The sequence below is a fragment of the Lichenostomus cassidix genome, chromosome 3 (genome assembly GCF_008360975.1).
Source record: "Lichenostomus cassidix isolate B80296 chromosome 3, HeHo_3.0, whole genome shotgun sequence".
In the NCBI taxonomy this organism is placed as follows: Eukaryota; Metazoa; Chordata; class Aves; order Passeriformes; family Meliphagidae; genus Lichenostomus; species Lichenostomus cassidix.
This window is the reverse complement of record NC_139483.1, coordinates 10,997,697-11,025,003: the sequence shown is the minus strand read 5'-3', so window position 1 is coordinate 11,025,003 and position 27,307 is coordinate 10,997,697. Positions and strand designations below refer to the sequence as shown.

The window sequence follows — 27,307 nt, the reverse complement described above, 5'->3', positions numbered from 1 at the left end:
TGCTGAATTGAAAAAAATTCTCACCAGAATAATCTCTGTTGCCAAATAATTTCTGCTAATAATCCATTGAATAAACCACAAAGGTTTAGAAAATTTTCAGTTTAGAAAACTACTTATAGTCAGTAAAGTTTTATCCTCTCTGATAATGCTTTGGAGGGTTTATGAAACCCTTTCCATTATCAATATGATATAGTAAATACAATGATTTTTTCCTTTTAGACCCTTTTTTACAAGCTCTTCAGCTGCCATCAGGGCAGACTGGCAGCATAGCCTGTGCCCAGCAGTGAAGCACTGTTGTTCTGTAGCAGTTGTTTTTTGGTTCATACTGTGACTTCTTGCCATAATCCAGTACAGCGGTAGTCTTGCCCAGTTATGTAAAAATTATCTGTAACTAGCACCTTCATTTTTATTTCAGTTTGTTGTGTAGCTTTAGAATTGTTTCTTTTAGAATTCCTTTAGAATTGTTTCCTTTTGTTATGCTCTTTTCTGAAGCTGCTGGAGTTTCTGCTGCTCCTGATGGGACTCAGGTCGGGTATTGTTCTCTCCCAAGCCACAGGATTTGTCTGGTGTGTTCTGTACTTAACAGAACAACTGTGAACCTGATTGTGTTGATTGTTAATGATGATTTAGGAGCATTAAGCTGGTGTTTATATAACATGAAGTTGCTTTAAGAAGTCACTGGAGCCAGGTTTTTTCATCCTGAATTGAAATTTTTCAGCTTACAAGCAACCTGTTAGGCTTTTTCTCATGGCCTTTGAGGAAGAGGTAACTGAAAACTGTTGCTGAGGATGTGTGGTTTAGTATTAATCAGATTGTTAAATTCACTGTGTATTCCCTTCTTATGTCTTATCAAACACCTCTTTCTAATGCAGAACAAGCTGCTGAGTGTCAGTCTAGGCTGGGGTTTGGATCACATTGTGACCAGCCTGTAGTTGTTGTGTTGGACCTGTTGGAGACGAAGCCTCTGCGTAACCTGAAGCTGTTTGATCTGCAGTCCTTTAAATGAATAAGGGTTGGGTCTAAGTTCCTACTGCTTCCCATGAGGCCTGCGGGAATGTTTATGTTCTAATTTAATATATAGAGTTTGAAAAATAATGGTTTGAGAAGACTTTATATAAAATAAGTTGCCATGGGTTATAAAGTAAGATCAGCTGTATTTGTCTTTGTATTATATATTACACACTTCCTTCTTTGTTGTTGGTTTCATTGACTTTTTCTGCCAGTTTAGATTTATGGCTGCCTAATTTTTAGGCTCTTGCTGTTCCTGATAGAAATTCTTTGCTTTTGTGGATTTTAAGGGAAGAAGACAAAAAATACAGGGAAAAAAAGAAAAAGCCGAACGTTCATCTTCAGGATTTTCTTTAAGTGTTACAAATATTTTTAAGCAGGCACTGTTTGTCTCTGCTCATGTTCTTAAGCAGATCCTGAAAAACTGTTCAGGAAATGCTTGCTCTGCTTATCTTTTTTGAATAAAGAGAACCCTGGTCATTTCTCTTTTGAGAACTACGAAAGATTGAGAAGATTGGATATTCAAAAAAAGTGAATACATGAGTTGAGTGAATACAGCCATGGTGGCAGGTATTTGTAGCTGATGTAGGTTATATTTGCCCATTGGAATTTGTTGGGGTATTTTGAAGAATTGAAGTTTCTTTTTGAAGGTTTTAAACTGCTTTTTTAGTAATTTCCCTTATCATAAGATAGACATTTTACTATGTGTGTAGGTGGGAAGGGAATGGTTTTGTCATTATTTAAGGGAGAGGTTAAATGTTTAGATAAGAATCTGATCTAAACATCACAACACTTCAGAAGTTGTTAGTCTGTTTTTATCATGTGTATTCCCTAAGTAGGAAGGATCTGGTGGGATTCAAGCCATATTCCCCTTTTTCAAGGGTGGTAAGGCAGGGTGGCCCAAGATTTTTAATTTAAAATCTGAGATGACTTTATGAGAAAGATGGAAAGCCCCTGGTAATTCGATCTTCTCTTTTCTTTTGAAACTAATCACGTGATGGTTTATGCTAACAGATGTTCCCATTTCTTGTCTTCTCTTACTAAATGTTGCATCTTACCCAGCCTTGCATCATGTCTTAGATAATGGGCTTGGGACTTGCACTGAGTACCCTCAAGTAACACTGTCATTCTCAGTCTGAGCCTTTGGGTACTACAACAGTGCAGATACTGAAATTACACATTTCTATGATAATTGTGCACCAAGCTATGCTGTACTTTTCCTTGTTAGTCTGGTTGTTTTCTTTTGTACACTTGTATGACTTTGAACCCTAACTGATACTCTCACATTGCAATGAAGGTTATTTAGCGTCTACCTAATATAGATAAGCTGTACTGGCAAGCCTATGGCAACTCATGATGTTTTCTTCTGCCAAGGTGGATGTTCTGTTAAAGTAGAGCTCGGCAGTGGCCTTTGAGAAGAATGATGTCACTGCTCCCAAACAGAAATGCTTAGGGAAAATGTCTGAAGCTTTTATCTCCTGAACTCAGAGTAGGTTATCATTGTTGACTCTGTTTTGGCTGACTGTGGATAATGTTTCAGGTTATGGCCTGCTGGGGTATTTTTGTTTGTTTGTTCTTATTCCTATAGGCTCTATGTTGCAGACCAAAAGAGTTGTAATGAGGTTATTAAAGTCTGGTCTGTTTTCTAAGTACAGGAGAAAATAGAGCTGCTCTTCATCACTCCAGTTCATCATGCTCTGTATTTTTACTGTTGAATTGACTTGGCAGTTTAACACTTTTTGAAATACAAAGTGCTGGAGTATAATATAGGGAGACTGTAATACAAATTTGTTCAGTTCTGCTTTAGAAAAAAACAAACATTAAAGGCAGGATCTTCCGACAGCTCAGATCAGCTCTGCTCTTTAAGAGAACATTTTGGCAAGTCTGTAATTTCTGGTGTTAAGGTATTCCAAGCTGGTACAGTATTTCAGATGTCAGTGTTTGAATTGTAAATAATATTTAGGACTGCCTGGCATGCTGTTATTCATGTACCTCCACAAACACACTCTGTAGCCATGCATAGTGAAGTTCTTAGGAAAAGTGAAACTGTTAGCATAATCAAAATAGTCGTGTTAGCTAGTCAAATGGAGAGAAGTTCTTCTGTTCTATTTTTGTCAGACTGCTTTTAAGTTTAAAAAGCAGTAACTTCTGGAGGTGGTTTTTAAGACCTGCTGAATAAGGGTGTGCAATCTGCAAGAAGCCAAACGCGTGATCCAGCGTATTTGAATCTCAACAGCAGTTAAGTGAGCACCAGGACTATGCCCAGACATGAAGCTTTCAGACTAATGAGTGCCTTAACAGGCAGGTGGATTTCTGTTTGAGGCTGTTGTGTGTTTGAACTTCATAACATTTAGTTCTTGTTATAACTGCAAACAGGAATTAAGATTCAGGTGTGAAATTAAATAATTATGGCAGCATTATTTGAATATAGACACGGGTTTAGCATTTGGATGAGGCAGGTTGTTGGGGTTTGCTTCAGAGTTGTTAGGCTCTCATATTAGTGATTGAGGGAACTGAAGGCATTTTGAGTTGTGTGCAGGGGAACAGTAAAATGATGAAATTGGGGCTTGACAGATGCATTGCGAAAGTCAGCAGTCAGCTTGCTCTGGCATAATATTTGCTGTCGGTGTAGGATTGAGATTAAACTGTTTAAGCTCTGAAGCACTGAGCTTTGTGTACCTGAAATTTAGGATGGTTAAAACTGTGCTATTCTATGAACTACAGAAGTGTGAAGGAAAAGTATACTTGAGGTTTCAGAAGTTAAGTGAGTTGTCTGGAAGAAAAATGGGAGGAGCAAAGAGGATTGTTCCTTGTTGAATTTGCACCAGTAAGAAATTAGACACAATTATGGCATACAAGTAAACATATGGGGACCAAATTTTCAAAACCTCTGAGCTCCCACTTAATGCCAGGACAACACTGTGGCCTTTTTTAAAGTGTTTTTTACTGTAGAGGCTGACATATTTAAAAAAAAAACACTATGGAAACAAACTTGTAAACCAATCTTAATGAGTGCTAACTGAGAATGGATTAAATAATTTGAAGGCTGAATGCTGCTGAAATAATTGTTCTTTCTGTAGTGTGCTCTGTGAAAAATGTTGTGTATTTCATTATTATAGATTGTGATGAACAATGACTTGTCAAAGGAGGAAAACCCCCACCTCTGAAATGTCTTGTAAAAACAGTGGTTTAAGAGCTAGTGGAGAGAGGTCAGTGTATGCAAGGGCTTTAAAAGTTCCTAATTGCACTGCTAAGCACAGTTATTAATTAACCATTTTGTTGACATTAAACATAATTTATAGTGATTTGAGTACATAAAGCATTTGAGATTTATATTTCTGTGAGGTGTGAGTGTTTCACTCAGGTTTGTCTGATGGGCTTTAACAGAGCTATGTTTTGGATTGGACTTTTCTGGGCTGTTCGGCTTGAGTTTTGTCATGGTTTTTTTTGCAAGTAAAGCATGTGATTTGGGGGAGACCAAAACTCAAAGCTTGAATTCTTCTCTTTCCTGTAGGTTCAGATGCAAGTCCATCCTAAACTTTCCTCTACTGAAGATGCGTTGCAGTATGTGGAGGAGTTAATTCTACAGTTGTTAAATATGTTGTGCCAAGCTCAACCAAGAAGTTTTCTGGATGTAGAGGTACAGAGAACACATATTACAAAGCTTATTGCAAATAATTTGAACTATTACGTGAAAGCTACTATATTAATAATTTCACAATACAAAAAAGAAAGCAGTAATTATGAATCTTTATGTAGCAGAGCCTTCTGCGTGAAGCCTGCTGAGTTCCCTAGTAGTTCATTTTCCTATCAGTTGAATTTGTTGTTCAATGCACAGCAAAACCCTCTGTGAGCTGTATTACTTTTTAATAGATTGTGAGTGTAAATTTTGTGTAGAAAACTGACTGGTTCTTTTCAAAAGACCTTTTTTCCCTCACTGATACTGTATGCAAAATACAGCTGCTTAGTCTGAGTCTCTGTGCTGACTTCTCAGCATGGTAATTTAGGCTGATATACCCCCTGCTGTCCCAGAAATTCAAACAAAAATAGTTCAGTCACTTTTTCAGAATGAGTTTAGGAACACTTCTTTCTTCTATACAGGGACCTTGTCTCTTACCATTGCCTTTTCAAAGATCTACAGCCTCTGCTGCTGAAGAGAGCAGCTTAATGTTTAAGTAGAGAGGTTGATCTGAAGAGTTTTTCCATCTGAGGAACATATTGTTAGGCTATATCACCTAAGCTTGTAGGACCTTTGTGCTTAACTGTGATTTGAAGAGTTTGGTGCCAAGGTAAAGACTCTGTGTGCTGTGTGCCTGTTGCTTTGCAATGCTTGGGGCCAAGGCCTGTGCCAAGTCACTTCCTCACATTCTGAAGAAAGTGAACTAATGGCAAATAAAACCTCAGTAACAAAAAAACCCTTAAAATGTGGCTGTTTTAGAGCTCAAGATTCATGAATTTCATCCTTCCTCTTCCCTTTTGAACACTGACACCTCCAGTGGTGTTCCAGTGTCCCCTTTAATGGCTGACCTCTTTTGCAACATCATTCTGGTCTGGCAGCTCAAGAGACAAGAGGTTTGTGGAACATTGTTTAATGCTGTTTTAGACAATACTGACAAAAAACTCGACACGAAGTGTTGTATTATGAGTCTTTTGGCTGTGAAGACACAAGAAATGCTAGAATTAGAGATGATCAAGCAACCACCATGGTGTTCTTGCACAATGATGCTGTCTTTAACTATATGGACAAACACATTCATTTTTCCTGTGGGACACCTTCACTGTTCAGTCAACAGACTGGACAATGGTAGGGGTGTGAACTGGTATTTGATAGTGAAACAGACTTTTTTTTTTTTTTGGTTGGACCTCTGCTTTCCTGTTGCCAAAGTGTTATGGGGAGGGGGAAAGTGCGCACTATGGAAAACTGAGTATTGCTTTCATAGAGTAGGATTCTGTCACCTTTTCTTTTGTTAGAAAGTTTTTGTTTGTGTACTTTTTCCTGTACCAGCTCTTTGTAAGTTGTCATTAACTTCATCTTCCTCATTTCATGGTTACTCAAACAGGAGCAGTATTTACGTAAGTGAGCACTTGCAACTGAAACAGTCAGAGGGAGCTGTGGTCTGAAAAAATAAAATGTGAAGTTATCTGAGAAAATAAATTTCTGGCATCTTGAATATCAGGGCTACAATACCCTTAAGCTTTTGAACCTCTGGAGACCTGTGTGTGAATTCCAGCAGGAGAGTTGTTCAGTGCATGGGAGAGTGCAGGTGTTCTCAGGCACTCTGACTGCTGGAAGGAGTAAATAAGCAGGGGCATGTCTGATCTGCCTGTAGACTAAAATTTTTAGAAATTTTAGAAATGTTTTAGAATATGTGGGTGCTGTTGGACATTTTCTTTTCCTTTTATGTTCATTGTCATCATCAGAGCAGTTTTTATGTGTACAGACTGGACCATGTGCTGATCAGAAAAGGTGAAACAGAAGGCTTGTTATAATTTCGTTCAGTGACCATCCTGTACAAGGAGTAAAGTTCTAGGAGAAAATGTAGTGAGGTATTTAAATGTTGACTTACCAGGCATGTACACAAGGGTAGCAAACTGTGCCTTCAATGGCAGCTTAATTCTGGCATTTCTTAAATTTTGAGCACTAGATAATTCTCTGATACTGATACTGTGAAACAGCCGTATGAGTGTAGTGAGCAGCATGTACCAAAATGGTAACATTTACACATTTTGTATAAGCTCTTTTACAATGTTGAAATACAAATATTAGCAACCTTTTCTTTGTTAAGTAATAGAATGCAATTTGATAACATAGTTAAATTGCTAAGATCATTCAGATGATGCATTTATCCCTTGGTCATGTTTTTTTCTTAAGGATCGTGTTCAAAAAAGTTTTCCCCATCCTATTGATAAGTGGGCAATAGCTGATGCCCAGTCTGCTATTGAGAAGAGGAAACGAAGGAATCCGTTATCTCTTCCAGTAGAAAAAATCCATCCCTTGTTAAAGGTAAGCAGTGATGGAATCTTCCTTTCAGAATCCAATTAGAGGTCAATGCTTTTGTTACATGTAACATCTGTGTACTGCCTGAACTGTAAACTAAAAGGGTTAGGAATATCTGTGTTTGCTACATAGTTCTAAGTGTTCCAGTTAATGGAATATATTTATTTTTCAGTTAAAAATCAGTCAGTTCTCTTTTGGACAAACAAGGCCAAGAACCCATTTGCTATAAGTTTGATTGTTCATATTTCATTTTGCAAGACTAAGAAAACACTCAAGAAACTCATGGAAATATCCCTAAATATCTAAGTGAGGTTTTTGGGACAGTTAGTTGGCTCTTGGCACTTCTAGGTTTAATAGAGCAGCATCTCCAATGGCACTGTTTCTTCTGTAGGCCTACACATTCCAGTGTTTCTATTCCTAAAATAGGCTGTGGATATGTGGTGAATCTTTACTGAGCAGGGTCTTAAGCTTACTTACTGGTTTGAGTTGTAGCCTATGGTGTCTGTTTCATTAACTGAGGAATTTTTTTTCTTTTTTTTTTTCCCCTTCCAGGAAGTTCTAGGCTACAAAATTGACCACCAAGTGTCTGTTTACATAGTAGCAGTATTAGAATACATTTCTGCAGACATCTTAAAACTGGTTGGAAATTATGTGCGGAATATAAGACATTATGAGATTACAAAACAAGATATTAAAGTAGCAATGTGTGCTGATAAGGTAAGCCTAGTGCTCTGGTTTGTCATGTTAACAAACAACTAAAGCTGTAGTTAAATTTTGAGAGGACAATGTCTTTTTCTTAGTGAGTACATGGAATTGTTGTACCTTTGAAAGAAGAAATTAGTGTCATAAAATATGGTACAGTGATAGAACAAAAGTACCAGAAAGCTAATGGAGCTTACAAAGCTCTTGCTTGGGCTTATTAATAGTTAAGTCTCTCTTCCTCTTGATTGCACTTGCCTAATCTCAGCAATGTGTGAATACTTCAGAAATTACTGTGAAGCACCACTAACTTAAGACTGTATTGCATGTAAAAAGTAGTGTTTCAATGGTTCAAACAAAAACCCCATCTCCTTAGCATCTCAGCCTAATTCTTCTTAGTAGTGAGACATGTGCCTGGTGAATACAGCCTGGAATCTCCCAGCAGTGTGCCAGAGCTGTGTCTGTGAAGGAAAGTTAGAAATGGTGAGGCCTCCTTGAATACTCAGGTTATTCCATGTAATTTCCTACAGTAGTGACACTGTAGTGTCCCATTCCCCAGAATCAGGATTTTCATTTTAACCTGAATTCCATGTACATTCACTGACTTTGAAACATGAATCACCTTCTGTTCTTAGAGCTTCAGAAGTCACAATTAATGCAACATGCCCTGCATTGTTCTGCTTTTATAGAGTCATTGTAATGACTCCTGGCTCACAAGCCACATTTGGAAGAAATTTTCAGTGATTCACTTTTGTTGGGAACTTTAAATTATTGATTGTGTTTGGTAAATCTTGCTTGGGTATGAATTGGGACCTCTGGTAGTCAAAGTGTTTAGAGTTCCTTTTGTCTGTGTAGTTCTGTAACATGAATGCTTTCTGAAGCTGATGCCCTTCCTCAAGGGTTCATTTGAACAAGAGAGCTCAGCAGCTAAGGACAGAAGCTGGACCATGTACAGTCTGTGGACAGGCCAGTGTTCATTGCAGGTAGTTCACAGGGTTCTGAGCTGATCATGTGTGACTGTCTGATAAAGCTGAAGCTGAAAAACCAAAATGCACACACATACCTTTTGTCTTCAGATAGTATGGTATCTTCAGAAACTTAGATTGTGCACTGCTGATTCAGAGCAGTAGAATACAGCTAAATGCTAATTGTTTTTGTGTACTTCACCTTTCAAAATTGTAATTGATTTTAGGACAACATTCTTGGAGAGATGCCTGGATTGGTCTAAGTGACCAGGAGTCTTCAGAAACTGCCACTGCAGATAATGACTTGCAAATTCTTAGCAATGGATATTGCTTCTGTAATGTTCAGCTGATTGCAGAATGATAATACATAGATCTTACTGCTTATCACTCTGATTTCATGGGAATAATAGATTTTCTTTATTGGTAACTCACTGGTCAATCCTGAAATCACTTTGTGGATTTTCCTCTCTTTGCTGCCTAGGTTTTAATGGATATGTTTCATCAAGATGTAGAAGATTTAAGTGCACTAACTTTATCTGATGAAGAACCCTCCACCTCAGGGGAGCAAACCTATTATGATCTAGTGAAGTCATTCATGGCAGAAGTTCGACAATATATAAGGGAACTGAATCTCATTATCAGAGTTTTTAGAGAGCCATATGCCTCCAACTCCAAATTGTTTTCATCTCATGTAAGTATTGTACAAACCACAAACACAAAAAGCACCTAGCATGAGATCTATAAATGTAGATGAATACTTCTGGAACTTAACTGTTGCTGAGTTTAATATATCAGTAGTAGAGAAAGCACTTTTCTTGAGTTCTGCAATGGAAATAATAAAAGAGCACTTTCAGGTTTTGTAAGACTGGCGAAGAAACCCTCCCATTTACTTATATTGCTCCCATTTACTTACAGGCCTGTAATTTTAAGATTTGTCACTGGTTTTAGCCATATTTGAATAACTAAATTTTTATATATTTATATATTCATTATTTTCGATCTTACATAAACCACAGAAAAAGTGTATTATAAAATAATTGTAAAATCTTGTTCTATTTAAGGAAGTTCTTGACTTTCGCATCATAACAGAGTAGCTTTGCACGTTTGACTTCTGTTTTGTTGCTCTTTGCAGGATGTGGAAAATATATTTAGTCGTATATCAGACATTCATGAACTTAGTGTGAAGTTACTGGGTCATATAGAGGACACTGTTGAAATGACAGATGAAGGTAGTCCTCACCCACTAGTAGGCAGCTGTTTTGAAGATATGGCAGAGGTAAGAGAATACTTGGTTGAGTATTTTTGGGGGATTTTTTGCTATTCATATGTATTTTAATACTTGTAATTAGATCTCTGTTCTAGCTGCCCTTGTTCACTTCAAGATCTCTTCTTCCAGCCTTACCGTGATGAAGTGACTGTCCAGTTTTGAGAGTGCATTTATCTTTTTAGTGTCTAAATCTCAGCTTTCAGAGTGGCTGTTTAAAATTTAGAGAGCAGAAGTGAAAAAACAACACTGACAAGGAGGTTCCTGTAAAACTAGAAGCTGGTCAGCCTTTCTGCAGTCCCTGAGAAGGTTAGCAAATCTTCCTGAAATTCACATCCAGCCATGTGAAGGACTAGAAGGTGGTTGGCAAGAGCCAGCACAGATTTCCAAAAGACAAATTGTACCTGAGCAACTTGACTGCTTTCAAAGAGATGGCTGTCTCCATGGACAAAGGGAAGAGCAGTTAATATCTCTTATCTGAGCTAAGCAAGGCTTCAGCACAGTCTGTTGTAGCATGGTTACAGCCAGCTTGGTGAGATGCAGCCTAGCTGGTTGAATTGTACGACGTGGGGAAGTTGGCTGAACTGTCAGGCTTTTGAAGGACTGTTATCAGCAGTACAAAGGCCAACTGGAGGCCAGTGGTTAGTGGCATTCCTCAGGGTTTGATCCTTTTAATGTCCATATTGGTGTTGTGGAAGGAGGTCTGTCTCATCTGCGTGGTAGGTGCCACCAAATTGTGGGGACACACTGGAGGACAGGGCCACTTCTTGGGGGACCTGAGTCTGGAGAAATGGACCTATGGAAACCTCATGGAGTTGAGTAAAGGCAAAAATGAAATTCTGCACCCGGGAGCTAACAACCCCATGCAGTGTCTCAGCTGAGGAGCAGCACTGCTTGCCAGGCGTGGGAGATCCTTGGGAATCGGATGTGAAGGTTAACTACTTCCTGGTTATTTAGGGAATGTGTAGTTGGCAGGTTGAGGGATCATTTCTGTGTAGCAGTTGAGATCAAATCTGGTGTACTGGGTCTGATTTTGGGCTTTCTGGTACAAAATAGGCTTGTAGTGAGAGTTGCCTTGATGATTAAGGAGTTGAGGCCCACAATGCTGGGGTTTGTTCATTCTTGACAAGGCTGGAGAAGGAGATCTCACTGCTGTCTTTAGTTATCTGATGGGAAGGTGCAAGGCCCCTTTTCACCTGAGAATTGTGAGATGAGTGAGAGAACATGAGAATGGTAAAAAGATTAATCCTGATTAGATACTGGGTGGGGGGGCAGTTTGCTACGAGAACAGTTGAACATTGGGATAGGCTGCCTAGAGAGGTTTTGGTGCTTCTGTTCTTGGAGTTACTCAGAACTCAACAGGATGAGACCCTGAGCATCCTTAGCCAGTTTTGATAGATCTGTCTTTGGCCCTGAGGTGGGCACTGCTTTGAATAAGGAATTGGTCCACTTGACTTCCAGAGATCTCTTTTAGACTCATTTAATCTGTGAGTCTGTGCACATGAAAGTATCGATTCTCCTCCATAGGTTTTTTTAAAAAAGTATGCAGAAAAATCTCTCCTATGTACAATATGTATTTTCTTTAAGAAATACAGAGGTTTAACTGTTAAATCAGTTTTGTAAACTGATGGTGTCCCTGCCCATGACAGGGGGTTGGAACTGGATGATCTTTTAAGGTCCCTTCCAGCCCAAGCCATCCTGTGATTCTGTGATTGTAAAATTATTCTGTATCTCTTCTTAGGAACTGGCATTTGATCCGTATGAATCATATGCACAAGATATTTTGCGACCTGGGTTTCATGATCATTTTCTAAGCCAATTATCAAAGCCAGGAGCAGCATTTTATTTACAGGTAACTTGCCTCTAAATAACATATATTGTTGATACTATTATTTTAATTACATTGTATTGTTACTTCAGTATTTGTGTTATTTTAAGACTGAAACTTATTCTGTTTCTAGTCAATAGGTGAAGGCTTTAAAGAAGCTGTTCAGTATGTTCTACCCCGGCTGCTCCTTGCCCCTGTTTACCACTGTCTCCATTATTTTGAACTGCTAAAAGTAAGAATGTTGTGTCAATCTGATGTGTTTGGTTTTGGTTTGGGTTTTTTCATGGTTCTCAGTGTTAAATATCAGGGCTTTGTGTGCTCAGTTAAGTGTAAAATCGTTTACTGCAATGTGAATGATAAAACTGCAATGTTTTGAGAAAAGCAGGTTATGTGCTCTGCAGGTGCATGCTATAATTAACTGAATATCGGCTGATAATGATTTCTGTTGAATAATCTATCAATCTAGAAAGCAATAGAGATCTACACACTCGTATTCCTGGAATGATTGTTTCATCAGTGCTAGGAGATGATTGCACTTGGCTGTATTACAGAAACTGTCCAAGCCTTTCTCAAGCTGTTATTTTGTAAATTTGAAACCACAGCAAGATTCTCTTTCAGATTCATTTTATTTTAATAAAAGCTTCAGTGTTCTTGCAGTGCACATCCCGTGGGGTTGTGCAGGTGATATCTTCCCTTCAAAGGGAAGGCTTGGTTAATATTTATACTTGGAGTATTTGTAGTTAGACCTTGCATTGATAGGGCAACAGTAACATACACAGATAAAGTTACATTTATAGCTGCAGAATGTTTTTCTGGGATGCTTATCAGTATTGAATAATGATCCTTAAGGCCTGTAAAGCATTTTGAGGAAAACTTTCCAGTAGAATCTTCTTTTGGGCTTAATGGAAAGTCATAAGGCATACAGTGTTCCAAACAACTACTTATGGAAATTTGGATCAGAAGAAAAAGAAAACAAACCAAAAAACAAAACATAACAAAAAAACAATCAATCAAACAAAAAAAAACAACTCCAAAACCAAAACAATTTAAAAGAAATCTGTGTGTGTTTTCTTGAATGTTTGGTTGGTTGTCTTTGGATAAGCCAGTAATTAGGTCATCTTTGAGCCTAAATGTCTACAGTTGTAACTCCACTTTTACTGGTTTACATCTACATGTACACCTTTGGCATGCAGCTCGTCTTGTATAATATGCTTTTTTGAAAAATTTTGGGATGTGTGCTTGATCTGTTTGTCTCATTCATGGGTTTGGTCTGACTTCAGACATCTTTAAAGTATTAAGCATTTCCTTTCATGACAGTCCATTGGAAGGGAGGTTTGATACAGCTTGGTTGCATTTTGTATGGTAAAGACCTGCAGAGATGTAAGGTTTCTCTGCTCATGTTTTTATCACAGAGTCTCAAAATGCAGTAGTGAAGGCTTTGCATACTTTGATGTAAACATGGCATTGTCTTACCTAGTGCAGAAACATGAAGGATTAATGTTTGACACCCAGGTATCCTGCCTTGCTTCTTGCCGTTGGCACATTTAGGGGAAAAAGGAGAGCATGTGTGTCTGTGGAATGAGGAGCAGCTTGTGTTGGCCTTTTTTAGGGTAAACTGGAGTCTAAGCTGAGCCCCCCTCCAGAATTTTTTCAGTCTTTTTGCAACTCATGACTTGTACTTAATGAAAAATCGGTGTCTTCACATTCATGCTCTGCACATACACACACAGAGCCCCTCTACCTGTATCAGTCTGATATTGTTGGGCTGGATTTTATTCTGTATATGCTGATAACCTCACAGGTTTTCTTCCCAATGTGTTGCTCGTGTCACATTTTAGTGAGACACCTGTCACTGTGGTCTGTCAGCACACACATATTATGCCACAAAATAGGCAGTGATGGATAATAGACACACATGAAGAGAGAGATATTATTTCTCATGGCAGCACCTTCAGCTATCAATGTGCACTGAGCATATGAATCCTTACCTCATGTAGTCTTTGCTACCAATTACATTTTCTTCTTTATATCTGGAATCTTTAAACAGATTCCAGCTTGATTTTTGTCTGCCACAGAAGGATATTGGTACAATTATTTAGCCATATCATCGTGAGAGTTCCATTGATATAAGATTGTATTGAATTCTCTGGTGTTGTAAGAGGTATGATTTAGTGATTGCAGACAGATCTATGAAAAATAAAATTAATAATGCTGTGAAAAGGGATCTCTGGTTGCGAAGAGACAAACCACTGGCAAAGAAGCATGTGGAAAAAAAATTTGATTTCTCTTGAATATAGATAAACTTAAGGATAGAGAGGTTAGCATTTATCTTTGAGATGTTTTGTACAGTGTTGCATATTTTGAAGTTATCTATTTAAAATACATTTCAGTTGCCTCCTAACTATGCAGACTACCAAAAAAAAGTAAATTTCTATTCACTGAAGGTTATCCTATTTAGAAATTAAAGCCCTCCTGAAGTGGGACAGGTCACCAGGAATGCACAAATGCATATTCTATTTTTAGCTGAAGCGTCTTGCTGTTACATTGTTGAGAAATTAGCATAGGATTAAGAGCTGTGTTTTCCTTCAACCAAGCTGAAAGTCCCCAAGCTTTTATATAGGAGCTGTATAAAATAGCAGCTTTGTGTGAAACTGCACTTTTCTGTAGTTGTTCAGATAATAAATGAGCTTTTCTAAATCATAGAATCGTAACTATGACCTTGAGTAACTGAAGAAAAAGGTTTACAAGACCTTTGAATTGAATTGGGCACTGTTTCAAATGCTGTACATTTGTATGCATGCATGATACTCTTTCATTGGGTAAATAGATTACTTCAAAATTCTTTTTTTTTCCCAAGTAGAAATGCTTGAAAGCATATCTGAACTTTGCTTAGATAAAACAGTATATTCTGGGAAACAGGAGAACTTGATAGGATTTTTGTTTGGTTGGGTTTTTTTAATCCTAGTGCAGACTTGAGTCCCATGACTTATGAATGGTAATCTATTGTCTCTTTGCTAATATGTTTTAGTTGGAATTCTACCTATAAAGTTCTAAAAATCTCAGAATGCTTTAGTCTCACAGCAGCATCTAGTGTGTTTTGGGTTGCTTTTTTTTTTTTCAGACTTTGTTCTTAGATAATAAATAATATTCCAGGCTTTCCTGACTGGCAGTTCAGCTCAAGCAGAAATACTCCTCAGTTAAACCTTTTTATTTTCTTCTTTCACCACGCTAATGGTGAAACAGTGCTAATGGTAAAAATAATAATTCTGATTTGACAGGGTCTTTGAAGATGATAAACTCTCCTTTTCCCATCCTGATGATATTAAATCTGTTATGTGTTGCTGAAGGAGGCACAAGGTTGTAAAATATTAGTAGTTTAGGACTAGAGTATCTTGAGCTTGATCCCTGAAGTTTCTTGCTGTGTGTTGTATTGGGCAGCACATTCCAAACTATTTTGGGCTTTGACTTCACTTTGATTCTCAGCCTTGTTTCACCCAGTGCCATGTTCCAGAGTGTAACAAATGGAGTGATTTTGGTTTGCAATCCCATCTGTAAGTGGTGTAACCCAGCCCAGGGTGGAGAATCAAAGTCTTAATTAGTTGAACTTTGTCAGTCTGCAAAGCTTTTACAATATCTGCGATTGTAGATTATAGATAATTGTCTCACAACACTGTCTGGACTGCTTGTCTTTAGTATGATTGGCAGGTTTAGTGATTTAGTCTTTAGTGATTGACAGGTTCTGTTGCTTTAGTAAATTCTGAAAGTATCCTTTAGTTACTATTAAAACCAGTAAATCACAGGTTTGAACTAGCTGTGAATTATTTTAAGAAAGTATTCACTTAATGTCAGCAAAAGATTTTACTTTCTGAAAGCATTTTTTTCTTCGGTGCTTCTTTCCAAGCACAGTAACTTGTATGCACAATGTAGTTTTGAGATAAAAGCACAAGTGTCACTGTTTTACGTGTCTTTAAATCTGTAACTGCAGATGTGGATGACTTATTATATCCACTGGAGATAATGTGCAGTTTTAGGTCTCTGTGACAGATGAACGTCTGTATGTTGAAGGAAGCTTGACCAAACTGTTGCTAGTGTGTGATAAGGACTACAAAGTATATTTGAGTGTTTCTTGGAAGAAAAAGCTGGGGTGAGGTAAAATTTGGTCTGAATTCTAAGAAGTTTCCTAGAATATGACAATAGGTGAAAAATTTAGGAAACTTCATATTGTTAAGCTAAGAAGACTGTGTATTACAACTGGAATGTTGTTAAGGTACAGAAGCTGTGTCATATGGTAGAAGCTGGAGTTGATACTGCCAGGTTAAATGAGGTTCTGTATTTATTTCTTGCTTGTGGGGTTTCAATGACAATCTATTTCTTTTCTGCTTTAAGTGCTCGTGAGTTTATGCTTTAAGTCTGTTGCATGTTCATCAGCCAAAAGGGAGAGGTTGATAGGAGAAAATAAAACTTTGTCACACATGTGTGTGTGCACTTTCCCAGAAACTTGATTACTGTTAATAGAACTAATTGGTCCTTAATTTTCTCTCTAGCTGTGGTACTCACTAATGTATTTCTTGTGTATTTGTATCAGATAAATCTATGCACACGTGTATCACTTCATTTGTCAGTGATTTATGTCAGCTGTTGTGGAGTTGTAATGGGGCTGCATGTTTTGCTTTATAGGTTTTTTTTCCTTATACACAGGATGTATCTGGGCTTTTGAGAAGCAGATGTCTCTTTCCAGGAAATTTAAAAATAATTTCTAATAATCTCCTCTCCTTTCTAAAGAGGTACCTCTGAGAATATTTTTTTCTATTATTCCTCTAACATTGCTTTTCTGCAAAAACTGGATAAAATCTAACAAAAGTGAAAGTAAAGTATTCCTTGTGATACTTGGCCTTACAGTCCTCAGTGACACTTGAGCTGTGTCAATCAATCTGCTGCTGGACCTGCAGCAACCAATGCTGTACTTTGATCCCTTGAGGCAGGAGTAGGATGTCACAGGGCCAGACTTCTTTGGGAAGTCAAATGAAGCTCTACCTGAACTCGAGACTTAGGACTTCACTTGCGTGTTTAGCTGGGTTCCAAAGTTCTGTTTTCCAATCAGTTTGCTAGAAAACACTTGCATGGCAAACACTCCATAGTCCTGTGGGAGTTAGAAGAGCTTTATTGTAACTGATCTGTTCCCACAGTTTTCAGTGGCTGTTGTTAATGATGGTAGAGAGCTCTTTAGCTTCCATGGCAGCAGTTTGTGCTGAGCACCCAAGGCCAAGCTGTCATGAAAATGCTTGGGTGTTACAGGAACTTGCACAAATTTTCATCCTTTTTTCCCTGCTAAATAAAAGTTTTTACACAATCCATCAAGGATTGAATGTTAAGAAGCTTATTTTAGCTGGGATTTTCAACTCCTAGTTTTTGTGACTGGCAGTCTTGATGTAGTCCTTGATACACTTGTATTGCTGCATAACCTCTTAAAAACAGTTTATTTCCCTGTTCTGATCTTTCTGTACAAAAGGCAGATCCTTGGAGAGAAGTAGTGCTATGGTTGAGACTTCCCTATGCTTGATTTCTTCAGTGGAAACACTTTTGGATGCAGAGCTGTGGATTTAGTCCCACTATCAGCTTTCTCTGTTTCTCTTATAACAGTGGAGGTGTATGTTTTCTGTCAATACTTTGAGATATTCAATGGAAACTGATGGAAATATGAAGGAAATAACAACCACAAATGCAGCAGCATGTTCCATTCATGGTTTCTTCTTGTCACTTGCTGTTTTTTTACTTAATCACCAGGGTTCCTCTTCAAATCAACAGGGTTCTACCCTTGCTTCCCAGAATGCTCTCTGCAATTCATGTGAAAAAACTGTGAATACATCTTACATAGAATTCAAACATTCATACATTTCTATCCAAACATAGAGGTGTCATCCAGTTTTGCTTGCAGCCTTGCAAAATTTTCTGGCAAAGATCAGACTTGAATTGTGTCAAAGCAGAAAAAGTGGATTTTAATCCGCTTTGGAATTGCAAAAGAGAAAGGGAAGATATTTTCAAATTGCATTGTCTGTTTTGTGACGGCAAATTTGGGGGAAGAAAATGGAAGACCTCAATTACAGGTGTGGAAGCACATAGGTAAATATTCTGTGATATATCAAATACTGGTCTAACTAAATGTTATGAACTAAATTATGAGTTTTAAATTTCTAATGTATTCTGCAGGTCTGCTAATAGTGATGAGACAAACCAAAGTGACAGTAAGAAAGAAGAGAGTTTCAGAGCATGAAGGCTCTGGAAGGATCTGTGTGAACTTGTACATTTGTTGCAGAAAGGTAATGATGCTGCTGTGGAGGAGACATCAGCATATGCAAAAAAAACCAAACCCCATATTTCTGAAAAATGCAGAGCAAATGCATTTTCTGTAGTTGGAGGAGTCAAGGCCTCCTATAGGCAAAGTTGCTATTCCCAGTAATGGAATGTAAAATGCATGAATGGCTGCTAGTAGCCTACAAAAGTCTGAATGCTTAGGAAATAGTTTTGTGAGAATGTCAGAGAAGGTATTCGGAAAAAAGGCTTTGCTTTTCTATCCCTTCCTTGGTGAAGGAGATGGCTGAGTGTGTAAGCTAACATTGATCACATACATGAATTCCTTCCCAGCTGCAGAAACTGAGCAAAATTGCAGAAATGGAGAGCAAAATTGCAGAAACTGAGAGCAAAACTGCACCTCTTCCTGCTGAGCAGACACCAGGTGAAACACATAGCAGGGTACAGTAGCTCTTGAGCAAACCTAATCTTGGAATATGGTCTTCTGACAGGTTGTACCCCTTTCTGGGAATGCTCATGGCAAACTGCCTACATGAGAAGCCTGTTATAGAACACTTTGAACTGTTGAATTGGGGAAACATCAGCGGACAGACTTGTGTAGTTTGTATTTCTGAATGAGTCTTCCTGACCTTTCCTCAGTGTCCATCCTGATTTGCAAAATGGCAGTTGCTTCAGAGTAGTGTAATTTAATTCTGAAACAGATTCATCTAATTTTCACCCACACCCACACCCCCCCCACCCCTTTCCAAATAAGAACATTCACACTGAGTAATTAAAGTAGCAATTCCTTAAATTCACATTTCTTTAGCCCAGATGTTTCTACTTTTCTGGGCTCAGATACCATTTGATGTACTTAAATTTTCAGCATATATTTAAGATGCTTTTTAAGTCACATAGCAAAGATATGAAAGAAGAGGGAATCTTGTGCTTCTTGGTGGAAGTGCTTCTTGTTTTCCTCTGTTGTAATGCTTTACTTGTCCAGTATGCACAAGGCTATTTGTAACTAATTATCTGATAGCTGGGGTTTGATATTTGACATGTGCAATTTTATGTAACTTTTTAAAATTAAACTGGAAAGGCATAGATAAACTTTGAGTGCAGAAAACGTCTTTATCATTACTTCAGTATGATATTTAATTCTGTTCCGCTGTCAATGCAACCAACACTCAAGCTGTAATGGAAATCTAAATAAACAGATAACTGTATGAATTTTTTTACTGCACTGTGCTCAAGATTGTGTGAGTTTATATGAAAACAAAATGACTTTTCAAATTTCAATGCATTGAAGCTGTGTATGTATGTTCAGGAATATGGCATGTGGAGTTTCCTTCAAGGTTCAAGTGTGAGGTGCCTTTTAGTCTGCTAGCATTTTCCATAAGTGTATAGTGTTCCATGCAGTTGTTCCCATTTACTATGCCAGATGATTTCATGATGCTTTCTAAAAATTAAAGTTTCTAGATATGAGAACGCTTCCTTTTGTCCCCAGGATACTGGTGCTTTGGGCTGAGTTTTTTATTATTTGTAGGAACTACAAAAAGTCAGAGAGTGCTCTCAGATATCTCTCTGCTTTTGAGCCACCTTCCAGGATTGTTTTGTGGCAAAGTGCCAGCAGACCTGCCTGCCTTTGTCAGAGAAGAAACCCTGTGGGTTTTTATTCTTGATTACAACATAGCTCAGTCTTCTGTGTATTGAAGCTGTGGTCTTGATTCCCAGAGGAACTGGGGAACTTGCAGTTCACAAATTTCAGTGGTTAGACTTAGAATAATCTTCTAGGAAGACAGAAGTCTAGGTTGTGATGCAAGCCTTAAAGTGCAAGACTATATCCATTGTGACACCTACTGGTATGGTTATATCTGCATGTTCTCCTATGTATTTTCTATAATTCTGTTTCCAGAGAGATGCTTCTCTGACAGTGTAACAGGTTGAATACCATTGTCTAATTTTGCATGAGAAGGATTTCTTTTCTATCTCTTTGGAATTTATAAATGTCTAATCTATGTGTTATGCAACAGGTAGAACAAAATACCTTTTCTTCCACTTCTTGATATATCTTCAAAACTTGTAGCCTAGAATGTAGAGTGCTTCCTTTCTATTAGAGACTTCTCTAGGAATCTGTTTTCCAAGTTTGATTTCCTTGAATGAACAGGGTCCTGTGCCCATAGTATTGTGAATCACATGAACGATAAGACAATATTTTCTAATGAGATTATTAAAACCCACAATGTCTGTAATACCGCTGATAATCTTAAGTCTGCACTTCCTTCACATAATGTTGTAGTACTCTTCACAGTGCAGTTTCTGTAAAAAAAGACAAACAAACAAACCCAAAAACAACCAACCATCCTGAAACGAAAAATCAAACAAAAAACCCGCCACCACTTAGCATCTCCCTGGTTCGTTCATTAGGGGGCACTGCACAGCTGTAGAAGAATCAGTGGGATTTGCAGAGAAACTTTCTGGGTGCTTTCCTGTGATGCCATTTTACTTTCCACCTCTTCCAAACTAGAGGCAGTGTAAGATGAAATCATTGCTGTAATTTACACTGAGTTCTGTCTTAAGTCTGTTTTTGGTAATTATACAGTGCCATGCTGGACTATAAACTTCCAAATTTCTGTGTCCAAAGAAGTGTCTTCATAGCAGTTCATAGCACTGCCTGATTTGCAATTGCTGTTGGTGTTACACATGAGGGGACACATATTTCCATGCACTACTTTCTAAATGTTAAACCTGGAGCGTAATTGCACTCATTTGATTTAGTTTCTGTTTACCATTGGAAATAGCGTTACTCCCGATGGATCCTGATGGGGAAGTGTTAACTGCTTTCTCTCCCCCACTGTATGCAAGTACATGTTTTGCTTCAGGACCTGGACTTTTTCTGTGATGAGTGCCAACATTTTTGCAACTGGAGAGAGATTGCTGTAAAAAGCGACGCAGGAGCAGAGTGCTTTGCAGTAATGAATGTTAATCTCTACTGGTTTGTTTCTGAAGAGAATGTACAGAATACTGTAGGACCTAACAAGGCTTGTTTTTAAGGAGACTAGGCTAAAACAATCTCTTCCACTGTTGAAGGATAGCAACTCAGAGATTATAGGAAGTCCAGCCAGACTATTTTGATGGAAGTTTGTAAAAAGGCAGCACACAAGGCAAAGAGCCTTCTCTGAATGCTTGGGCAGGAAGGATGCAAAATCTTAGAGGTAGTTGCAGGTTTTTCAAAGCTTTCTGTCAGGACTTCTGCCAGACCTGCGTCATTTGTCTGAAATCCTCTCTAACCCCCCAATTACAAAACTGAAGCAAAGGGAAGATGATACCTTTAGTAAATCTAGAGAGCAGAGGAATATGAAGAGGGTAGTCTGTTTCTTCTTGCAGTGATGTGTTCTCCCCAAGATCTTTTGGGAAGTAATGCTTTTTGTGATGCATTCTCAGACCTGTTTCAGTGGTTGTTACATTTACACCCAATGCTGCTTAGGCTGAGAGTATGACAGATGACACTACATGAACCAAAGCTGCCTGGAATAAACTTTGTGGGTATCCTTATGGCTGAAAACACAGATAAAGTGGTCTTTGGCATTGACAGCTATTGCATGGAATGATTAACTCTGGTTGGGAAAAAAATTAATGCTGTTCTCTGACCCATTCAGATATCAAACATGACTATGTTGTACTCAGTTGGATTTTAGAGGACAATACTTATATTTCACTGTGGAATCAAACAGCACAGTTGTACTTTTTCCAAGGGTGTCTCATTCTGGTTCATGCTGGTCTTAGCTTCACTTCTACCACCAAAACAAATGTTTCAGTTGTGTAGAGCTAATTCTTGGTGTGTGATAGTCTAAAATGCTTGTTAATAATTCCGCATATGTTATTTCAGTTCTACAGCTAAGCCATAGGGGTAGTCACCAGCTTTTTCACTTGTGAAGCATTTTAATGCTTAAATGAAGATTTGATAAGAAAATCTTAAATTGAAGAAAATCTTAAATTGAAGCAATTTTAAACATGGCAGATCTAGTTTTTTTAAATTTACCCATTGTAACAACACTTATGTACAAAATCTCAGTTAACCCTTCTCGTCCAGTTTTAGTTTAGATCCAAAATTTGCTGTGGCTGTGGGCAGCTTGATCTATTTTGGCTCTGCAGTTGAGCTGGAGGTTGGCTGAGATAATCTCCAAGGTCCCCTTCAACCTGATTTATTGATTAGGATGTTAACAGCGAGATGAGAGCCCTTGTAATCTTCTGTTTTTAAGTGTGATGGAGTTTTGCTTAGCTTTGGGTCCAGCTTGCCTGTTTCAGAGTGTTTATATGTGTTACAAACATACAGACTGATGTGATCTTGTCCTGTAGTATGGTGTGTATGGGGATCTCCTTCCTTGCTTGTTCTTCTTAAGATTTTATGCCTGAAATGGGTTCCTTTAAGGAGTTGTAATGTAAATCAAATCAGTTTGAGATAAAATAATGCATGTCTGATTGTGTTTGTATCTGGGGAGCCTTAGATACTATGATACACATACTTAGATACACATACTATGTAATGTGCTATATTTTACTGAGATGAGGCTCTTAGCAGAGAGTTGTCTCTCACCTGTATCAGTAATACACCTGGTTCTTACTATTAACTTTTGTAACAAGCAGGAGCATGGAAAATCAGCACATGGTTAGATTTCTTCTTCCTGGGTCAAACTTCTGGATTTGCACATACCAAAATGCTTGTAACACTTCCTGTCTTTGACTTTCAATGTTCACAGCAATTGGAAGAAAAAAGTGAGGATGAAGAGGATAAGGAGTGCTTGAAGCAAGCAATAACTGCCCTGCTAAATCTTCAAAGCAGTATGGAACGGATATGCTCCAAAAGCCTTGCAAAACGAAGGCTTAGGTAAACGTTTCCGGTTTTTCTGCTCTCTGCTCTTAATGCTTTGCTATAAATCCAGGGCTCCCGGTTTCCTCTTTTAGTAAACAATGAACAAAATAGTTTGTGACAAGCCTGCTTTTTCAGAGGAAGTGACATCAAAGCCAAGATAATTTGTTATTGTTTTAAAACAGTTCTAATTTCTATGTGTCCTTGCAAACTGGTAGTTGAGACGTTCTGAGAATTCACTGGTAAGTAGAAAGTTAACAGCATTTGTGGGTTAATTGTGCTCAGATAATAAATATTCACCTAAAAATATTGTAAAAGTACCTTTCTGTGTGGTTAGAAGGGAATGTTCTTGAATTTGAAACTACTCTTAAAATTGTTTCAATATTTTCTTTGCCAGACAAGTTTTGTGCTGCTGAGGGTAATCTTTAGGCTTGAACAAGAATGCATTTAAAAACTTTTTTTTTTCTGAGTGTAGTTGTTTTATTGGTCATGGTGGTTTTTTGGGCTAAGAAGCACTAACAGCTTGCCTGCCTCTGGTTGCTTGTGTTCAGCCTAAACATCTATTGCTGAAGATAAGTAGAAAATTTATCAGATGAGATACTCATGAGAAACATTAGTCAAGCCTTTACAAAGGTGCTGATATTGAGTGATGAAATTGCATTCTCAGTGGAATCATCTCTTCTCAGAATGACTGTCTGGTGGTTTTGTGTTAGTAGTGGTTATGTTTCTTAAATACATGTGTACTAATAGGCTGCCTTTCTCCCATCCTCCACTGAAGTGAATCCGCATGCCGGTTCTATACTCAGCAGATGAAGGGGAAGCAGCTAGCAATTAAGAAAATGAATGAAATCCAGAAAAATATTGATGGTTGGGAGGGTAAAGACATTGGACAGTGCTGTAATGAGTTCATCATGGAAGGAACACTCACACGTGTAGGAGCAAAGCACGAGAGACACATATTCCTGTTTGATGGCTTGATGATTTGCTGTAAGTCAAATCATGGCCAGCCAAGACTTCCTGGTGCTAGCAATGCAGAATATCGACTCAAGGAGAAGTTCTTCATGCGAAAGGTACAAATCAATGATAAAGACGACACTAATGAGTATAGACATGCTTTTGAAATCATCTTAAAAGATGAGAACAGTGTTATTTTTGCTGCTAAGTCAGCTGAAGAGAAAAACAACTGGATGGCGGCATTGATATCTTTGCAATATAGAAGCACGCTGGAAAGGATGTTGGATGTAACAATGTTGCAGGAAGAAAAAGAGGAGCAGATGAGATTTCCAAATCCTGAGCTTTATAGATTTGCAGAACCAGACTCTGAAGAGAATATTGTGTTTGAAGAAAACATGCAGCCCAAATCTGGAATCCCCATCATCAAGGCAGGAACTGTTGTGAAGCTCATCGAGAGGCTGACTTACCACATGTATGCAGGTGAGGCACTTGGTTTGTGTAGCCAAAACTCAAAGTAGTAACTCATACATGCTTCTCCTCCTGTGTTAAATAAATGGAGCAAAATGCATAAAGTGAGTAGAAAGAATGTGCTTCACAGTGCTCAAGGGATATTGCATGTCCATAAGGTTGTTCTCATGCAAGGGATGGGAGGTGCAGGCCTGCAGCAATTGAGCTCTAGACAATACTTTTTCCTTTGTGCCCCAGGCTACAAGAACTGCCTTCCCTCCAGACTTCTAAAGCTGGGTGACACAGGAAGGGCCAGCATTGTGGGAGAGAATTATGGACAGTGTTTTCAGTTGAGGGTTGTATTCTGTCAGCTATTACCTGTGTCCATGCTGGTGTGTAATGGAAAGACCAATTTCAACTTGATAGATGCAGTCATTTACACAATTTGACCTCAGAACTTTGCCTTAATCAGAACTTCAGTGAGGATTTGGTTTTAGGACTTTTGACTTTTGGGTTTCTGTTTGTGTTGATGACACATTAAAGACATTTATGTGGTCATCCAGGCTAACGTCAGTGTGTAGGGTTCTTTTTGATAGCAGCCCAGGATTTTCATAAGCTGTGCTGCAAAACATAGGCTTGTGTTGAGGTTTGCATTTTTTTTCTGATTCTATCTGTATGTCAGTTATTCTGAAACTTCATGCATCTTGATATTAGTGCTTTTCATATTCAACAGTTGCTTTTTTTTCTTCCTTTTTACTCTCTGCACTCTTGATTATTGTAGATTGTTCTTCTGCAGCTCAGTCCTAGATACCCTGCATACATCAGGAATATTTATTTGAAAGAAGTGAGGAGTAAGCAGAATATAATTTGTGTAGTTTAGTACTCTGTTTCCTCTTTAAAATACTTGTAGTTATATCTCTTTGCTTTGTTATTTTTCTTGCTCTTCTTTTAATTTCCTTGAATTTTCCTAACATTTACTAGAAAGCCAAATGCAATATTGTGCTGGCAGTTTTTACCTGAGCAGTTGTGTACCTGTCTTCATTTTCTTGTAGCTTTATAAACTTCTAACTCTTGGCTTTGGATTTTATAATCATGATTTATCACATAATTTTACAGCCTTGAAAGCTAAATCAAACAACTCAGCCTTGGAGAAAGGAAGGCACTTTGCTATTATTATTATTATTTTTAAAGCTAGCATTGTCTTTGCCAAAGAATTAACAAAAATTATTTTATGACAAAACTAAAAACCTGGCTACCGTGAGATGGCCTGAAAGACTTTGGCCAAAAGGATAAAAGAGGTTGTCTTGTAATGTGTTTAGCCTGTCTTTGTAGCTTTAAAGATCTTAGTGGACCTGATGCTGAATTGCTGCATTGTGCATAATTTCTCAGTTCTCTTATCTTCTATACCTTCTGTTTTATGATTGGTTATCTGTGAGGAAAAACATCATTGTTCTCACCATTCCATGCAGTCTTTTCCAGGGCAACAAAGAAATAAGAGATAGAGTGACTCAACCAAAAATGCTCTGTTGTACTGGAAACATGATCCGTTTGTGATGTAAGTCGTTCAGGGTTTTGTTGCATCTTGTGAGATGCAGTCAGTAGGGCAGCAGCTCTCCATATTAACAGGTTAGCTCTTTCACACATGTATAGGCTGAGTCCAAGGCTTCTCCTTTGCTTAGAGACCTGGGAAGATGAATGCTGTGGTGATATGTAACCAAACAGCTTCAGACTGTAGAAATGCTTTTCTTGCCCCACACAGGATTCTGTATATGTGATGGTAATCTTAAAAAATACTTTATTGGCTTTATATTCATATGCCAGAACAGCAAGCCATTACTTTTCTGAGGCAATTTTTCTCAAATACAGTATGACTGGTTATGGCAGCCCTTGATCTGACAGTCTGAAGACAGTACTTACTATAGCTGTGACTTTTCTGTGGGTTTTTAACTTTGTAGGTCAAGTCGTGTAAGGAACAATTACAGATACACTTGCAGAGGTGATATGAATTTGTTGCAAGTCAATTTAGTTAGTTGCTGTAGTCAAATCAGGTGTCAACTTTTTTGTCATATGTGAAGATCCACACAATCAATCTCATTTGTAGATACAGGTGTTGGACCTTTTATTTTTCATCCCTCACCCCCCCCAGACAATGCACAAACCATTTGATCAGCCAGAATTTCTTTACAATGCTGTGGAACAGGGATGGCTCTAAGGAAACAGTGCTGCTGGGGGTGGGAGGTATCCAACCACTGCAACAGCTCAGACAGGGAGACAGCCCTGATGGGCACCTGGCCACAAGGTGAGACTGTCCAAACTATCCTGTGGTGGAGCAGCAAAACAGGGAGAAATCTCTGCAAAAGTAGCTTTCCATGTATTTTTACATGAGAGAAACTGCCCTTTAATTAGAAGTTCACGTTCTGACCCTGTTTGCATATTCTGGTGGGTTTCCTTGTTTTGATGTGTTTCTACATTCATTAAATCCTCTTGCCCGATTCTTGTTTATGAGCAGCTGGGTTAGCTGGTACCAAGATTTTAAAGTCATTTTTTTTTTATCTATAGGGCAGCTCTCTTCTATTTTTAAAGCTTTGATATGTTAAGAGTGCTTGTGCGTCATCATAGTGTCCGTTTCCTTTCTTAAGGAATTCAAGGGTGATTATTTATAAATCCTCGTAGAACAGTTATTGTTCTTTTTTAGCTTTCAAATTGGCTGCATTGAAGAGAGAATTATCACATGAGCAGACATCCTGGCTAACTAGTGTTGTCTGTATTTTTTTAACACTTACTCATATATTGTACACTATTTTGAGTCACAGTCGTTGCTAGTAAGATAACAAAGCTAGATTTGATTTTCTGATCTACTTCGTTTGAAATTCAATATGTATTGTGGATTTATATTCTGACCTTACCTGTTAATAACAGTAGCTATGACTCAGAGCTTGCAGTGATCTGAAAATGTTAATTGCTCTAAAAGCTTTCTTTTTCATGT

At 38.1% G+C, this 27,307-nt stretch overlaps 1 protein-coding gene across 4 annotated transcripts in view; it reads left to right on the top strand.

Moving 5' to 3' along the window:
- The window catches only part of SOS1 (SOS Ras/Rac guanine nucleotide exchange factor 1), a 46,174-nt gene that overhangs the window by 4,670 nt on the left and 14,197 nt on the right, over positions 1 to 27,307 (top strand). For 3 of the 4 annotated variants that reach the window (XM_085054431.1, XM_085054428.1, XM_085054429.1), the window contains 9 exons: positions 4,523 to 4,648; positions 6,881 to 7,012; positions 7,559 to 7,723; positions 9,152 to 9,361; positions 9,803 to 9,946; positions 11,676 to 11,786; positions 11,896 to 11,994; positions 22,811 to 22,938; positions 23,699 to 24,354. In XM_085054431.1, the coding sequence (XP_084910557.1) occupies positions 4,523 to 4,648; positions 6,881 to 7,012; positions 7,559 to 7,723; positions 9,152 to 9,361; positions 9,803 to 9,946; positions 11,676 to 11,786; positions 11,896 to 11,994; positions 22,811 to 22,938; positions 23,699 to 24,354 (1,771 nt within the window). Of the gene's footprint in view, positions 1 to 4,198; positions 4,218 to 4,522; positions 4,649 to 6,880; positions 7,013 to 7,558; positions 7,724 to 9,151; positions 9,362 to 9,802; positions 9,947 to 11,675; positions 11,787 to 11,895; positions 11,995 to 22,810; positions 22,939 to 23,698; positions 24,355 to 27,307 lie in introns of those variants that run through there. The other variant, XM_085054430.1, reaches the window with a different exon arrangement.